Below are 5,411 nucleotides of genomic sequence, written 5' to 3'. Positions count from 1 at the left end.
TGTTATTATACTCTTTTTCATTATTATAGTTTATTAAAACTGTTTTAACTTTCCAACCCATAAGTCTCTCTCCCTTTTCCCTTTCCCTTTCCCTTGGGGGGGGGGAGAGGGTTAACAGAGAGCATCTGCCACCTGGTTAATAGCCAGCCCAGCTTTAAACCGTGACAACACTATAGGACTGACATGGGGGAAAAAAAACGCATTCAACAGACAAACACGATGCTAGCTTTAGGGTACACTGGGGTTATATGGGAGAATTATGTCAGAAACACCTAAAGGCTTTTCTTCATGGTTTTATTTTTGCTAATATGAAAACCCTCATGATTACCATGGGCTGCAGAATAGGATGGCTATTCTGTGAAAACAACTCTTTGGTAATCATTTTCCAAGTGTGAACACACTGCTTTGCCTCTCTATTTTGTTGTAGGGGAATGTGGGTGGCATTTCATGTTGGAAGTTTATCAGAGCCTTCCTGATTGCTGCTGGAGCAGCATCAGGTCACTGGCATTTGCTTAAAAAAATCACAAACCGGACACATTATTGTAAAAATGTCAAAAGCCAGCTGCTGTCTTTGCATGAGCATTCAAGCTGACATGTATGAGGGGCGTAGAGGAGGTGGTGCCCAAGTGCTAGCAGTTGTCAGCCTTTTCATACCAAAATGCCTTGGCCTGAGACCTCCCAAAGTTGTCATGTTGGGAGGAAGGCATGAGAAATCTTTGGAGAGACACACAGACAGAAAGACTTGTGTCTCACCTCCTGAAAACTGGGCCTTTCATGGTTTCTGTGCTCTAAATCACTGGTGACTTTTACAGTTATGGCCCTGGACATCTTAAGCCAAGCAATAGGTTGCAACAGGTGGTGGTTAGTTTTTTCTTGTGATCAGGGGTAGGTTTTACCATGCATCGAAAATGTGACTTAGACACTGTTCTCATTCAGTGGAAGAGAAAATGTTGTTGCTGTGATTGTAATGACACTAATTTTTTTAATCTGTTTTGTTATTTTCATGCAAGAGCAGTCCATAAGGGTGTGAGAAATAGAAGAAAGAGAAGCAGAAGGTCCTACAGAGCAATGAATTAACACCAAAAGAGGCTGGATGCTGGACACGTGGAGAGAAAGCGATCTGTGACAATAAGCAAAGTTGTAAGTGCCACGCTTTTGCTTCCAGTACTGAGAATTTAACAGCTGGTACCCAGCAGTCAGGTCATCAGGTTTTGCAATATGCTGCTTTTAAAGATCTTTCTTTTGGATACTGCTTAATCCCACTTTACCCAAGACAGGCGGGCTGTCAGATCTGCAGAGAACAGAAGGGAGAAAGGAAAACAAAATAAAGACATACCACATTAATTTAAAAACCTTTAAATTAGCATTTAACAAGTCAACAGTTCAGCCTCTCCAGAAAAGCCTCATTCATTTAGATCTTTCCAGGTGGAGCTCTTCAGAAATATTAGTTAACTAGAAGCCTGACAAAAGAGGTGATACCTATGAGAGCCATTTGTGTTGTTTCAAAACCTGTTTATCTATTAAAGGTGGAGGCAGCTGAAAAATAAAATATAAATGTTCTCTGTAGTCGAGAGAGTTGTTATCAGGATTCATTTTCCCAGTTATGTAGCTAATGGAAATTAATAGGAAAGGAGAAAAGACTTAATTAAAATTTCCTTTAAAGTGATTGCTTTTTCCCTGTAGACTTTGTCCCTTTGACACTTCCCTGTGAAATGAAAGGGGAATATTCTTTGGAATGACTTTTCTCTACTTATGCTGCACTTTTTGAAGGCTGATATGCTTCAAGACCCATTTTCAAAAAGTGACAAAATCCAAGGAACTTGTACTGCAAAGGGACAGAGTTACAAAGGGGGTTAATTACCTTATAATGCCAAGTGCCAGGAACTACTGAAAATCCCCCACTGCTCCTACCTGCACTGCTAAGTAACCCAAAACCTGTTGCTTTTTATCTGAGACTTGAGGTCCTGTGTTAGGCACTTGGGCAATTTCCCATCTTCACCATATGGTGGACTGATGAAACAACATAATCTGGTAGAAGCAAGCACAAAGTTCAATACCACATGAATCAGGATTAAGTACAAGCCAAATAGAAAATAGAATAACAGTCCTTCACTTTAAAATAGAAATAATTATATAAGAATGTAAATTGCAAATAGGTATTTGCTCCTCTATACTTTGAAACAAACCTGGAATTTGAGTGCACTGTCTTGTGTATCCTGGTTTTCAGTGCTGAACTGTAATATCTCCAAGAAACTCGTGGTTACTTGACCATACGTATTAAGAAATCAGATTCTGTTTATGTTCAAAGCCAGGTGTTTTTCTCAATCAGGTACAAACTAAAGAAAACTTTGTAAAGAAAATAAATAAAATCTCTACAGGCTCCATCAGCTTGCATTATAAAAGAAAAACTTTACACAGAATCAAAAAAAAAAGTCCAAAAATATATTCTGAGAATAAATAATCGAATCATAGAATCATAGAATGGTTTGGGTTGGAAGGGACCTTAAAGATCATCTAGTTCCAACCCCCCTGCCATGGGCAGGGACACCTTCACTAGATCAGGTTGCTCAAAGCCCCATCCAGCTTGGCCTTGAACACTGCCAGGGAGGGGGCATCCACAACTTCTCTGGGCAACCTGTTCCAGTGTCTCACCACCCTCACAGGAAAGAATTTCTTCCTAATATCTAATCTATATCTCCCCTCTTTCAGTTTAAAACCGTTACCCCTTGACCTAAAGAAAATCTTTAATCTTATTTGTAAAAGGAACCATTCCCATGAGTTTAGTAAAATTTTTTTTTTTCAAGAAAAAGGTCCTTAAAGTTAGAAGACAAGGCCGAATTTTTTTTTTTTAAACATTACTTAGCTGCTGTTTTTTTAAGATGGAGTTGTGTGTTGTCAGAGCTTTTGAATGTGACAAGGGGATTTTCAAAAGCAATTGGACAGATTCATTCCCACTGGCAACGCAAAGCATTGCTGTGATCCCTGAAAACACGACCCTTCGTTCACTCACCACTTGTATTCCAGGTTGCCTGGTGTTGGCTTTGCACACCGTTCTTCAGGCACTGCTCCACGTAGTATTTGGGATTGCACCCGGAGAGCAGGATCTCGCTGAGAAGAGTGATGTAGGCGATGGCCAGCCGGAGGGTGTCGATTTTGGAGAGGCGCTTCTCATAGGGGAAGGTCGGTACGTGGCACCTGAGCTCATCGAAGGCTGAGTTGATGTTGAGCATCCTCTTCCTCTCGCGGACGTTGGCGGCGTGTCGCTGGCGGGGGTGGCCGGGAGCAGGCGGCGGTGGCGGCGGGGAGCTGTCCACTTCAGCACCCCCCGGCGCTCCGCCCGCCGGCTCCCCCAGGGCGGGTGGGCAAGCAGGGGAGGGCCAAGGGCAGAGCTGGTCTACCAAGGAGGAGCAGTCCAGTAGGAAGTTGTCCAGCTGAGCGTTGGGATCTGCCTGGTCCCAGAAGAGAAATTCAGGAGTGGAGTCTTCCTGCCCAAAGCCATAACAAAGTTCCTCCATCCTCTGTACCAGTCTGAAGCAAGCTAATGGAAATATTTACGACTTCAGACTAAACTGATTATCAGGGAAATGAGATTCTAATTTCATTAATACCCCCCTCACCCCAAAAAGTATCAGAGGCAGAGAGTCCTGGTTGTGTCCTTGAGGAAGACTATCACAAAAGTTTCCCCAGTTGCAAATCCAAGTGGGACTCATGGTTTAAATACTTCATGGCTCCTCAGCTGGGGAATAATCCTATTCTTCTCCACTCAAAACTAATTAGTACACGTGTGTCTCTCTTTATTAGCTGTTGACTACAAAACAATATGAGTAAATGTAACGAGAGAATGACTGTAGTGAAAGAATGAATTTTTTATTGACTTTCTCCTGGAAAAATCATTGAAGCAGTTATTGAGTTCTTCCACAAGTTCAGTCTCTCCACTTGCTATTTAGACTAGGGTTCAAGCAGTGATTTTGTTGTTGGTTTTGGTTAGGAGTGGTTGGAGGAAGAAACAAATTACAGTCCTTTATCTTTTTGGTAAAGTGTTAATAGCCCCACATTCTCTGATGGCTGGGCAAACAAAACACTATTATAAAGCTGTCAGAAACATATGATTCTGCCCTCTTTGGCAGCAGAAGCTAGTGGCATCTTTACACTTCTAGCAAGAGAATGGTTGGGATAAAGATGTGGGATGCACTGCTGTGTTAAGTTGGAACACAGTGGTACATCGTATTAAGTAAGACATCACCACCTCATTTGGTTACTGCATTTGCTGAGTCACGCTTAAATTACACATTTTGTGTGCAATGCATGCATTCAATGCTCTCTCTCAGACCATACTAAGTACGTGGGCCACATCTTGAGAAGTGCTGGAAACTGGGAGAGTAGCAGGTGTCCAGCATCCCTGTGATGCTGGACAAATGGGGTGGAAGGTGTTACACACCACAAGAACTTTAAAGCAAGTGCATAATATAAGTGGGTCCTTCAGTCTCTTTGATTTCCACAATACTTAGGCCAATGTGTAAATTCATTCAGAAGTAGTTTAAGTGATATTTTAAGGACTTAAATGAATGAAATGGAAACATGTTTTAAGTTAGAGAAAGCCTAAATGCTTTTCCTGAAGCATGTCACAAAGAACTTCTATCAAGACACTTAATCAAATGCTTGACTTTATGCACAGACTCATGTCCTGCTGTGTGAAGTTTCAAGAGATGTCTACTGTGAAGTTTATGAGCCACAGACAGCTTTGTGATAGGACAGCTGAAAACACAAATCCCAATAGCTTCAGATAAACTGCCAAGGAGCAGAAAATTACCTGCATTTTCAATGGATCCAAAAGGATGATAAGGTCCTCCATCTAACAATGACTTAGAATGCAGTCCTGGTAGCTTTGCCCTGTGAAAAGAGAGATTTATTTTAAGGTAAGGCATAGGTTGTTAATGACTCTCCTTAGCAACCTGGGATTTTGCCTTGTGGCAATTCTACATGCTCCAGGAAGTTTAAAGCAACAGAAAACTGGCTGCAGGGAAGATTTCTGCAAAGAGGAGATGTGAGAAGGTTGCAGTGTATGAAACACTAGGACTATCCTTTTTCTTCCTGTTGTGCAAATTGAACAAGAAACCCATTATCTGTAAATCTGCTTGCAAAGGAAAACACCAAGTGTGACAATACAGGGCAAATAGTGGTTAAATAATGTCTTGCTTTCTCTGGTCAGCTCAGGGAGCAAATTTTGGACTAGTTTTGTAGAAAATAAATCATTTGTCATGATACCAACATACCCAACAACAAAACATTGGTATTGTGAAAGTCTATAGTGACGGACAGCTTCTGCTCCAGATGAATCCCAACAAGGGACAAGGCAGCTAGCTACAGGGCAGGAGGGGATGCAGGAGGGGTGAAAGGAATGGCCACAGTCA

The 5,411-nt window shown here is 41.8% G+C and overlaps 1 protein-coding gene across 1 annotated transcript; it reads right to left on the bottom strand.

The window, feature by feature from the left end:
• Positions 1-1,253: 1,253 nt before the first annotated feature.
• LOC137667499 (helix-loop-helix protein 13-like) lies at positions 1,254-3,515 on the bottom strand. The gene is made up of 2 exons (XM_068408313.1): positions 3,011-3,515; positions 1,254-1,291 (listed from the first exon to the last, which is right to left on the bottom strand). Exons 1-2 carry the CDS (start codon positions 3,513-3,515, stop codon positions 1,254-1,256), a joined length of 543 nt encoding a protein of 180 aa, XP_068264414.1.
• Positions 3,516-5,411: the final 1,896 nt, after the last annotated feature.

The sequence above is a fragment of the Nyctibius grandis genome, chromosome 9, assembly GCF_013368605.1.
Source record: "Nyctibius grandis isolate bNycGra1 chromosome 9, bNycGra1.pri, whole genome shotgun sequence".
NCBI lineage: Eukaryota > Metazoa > Chordata > Aves > Nyctibiiformes > Nyctibiidae > Nyctibius > Nyctibius grandis.
The sequence above is the reverse complement of the archived record's forward strand: the minus strand, read 5'-3'. Positions and strand labels throughout refer to the sequence as shown.

Excerpts from the sequence above, each read along its gene's own strand:
- LOC137667499 (XM_068408313.1), bottom strand. The coding sequence starts at position 3,515 with ATGGAGGAACTTTGTTATGGCTTTGGGCAGGAAGACTCCACTCCTGAA. Across the intron at positions 1,292-3,010 it reads GGCAACCTGGAATACAAGTG|ATCTGACAGCCCGCCTGTCT; the intron begins GTGAGTGAACGA and ends TGTTCTCTGCAG.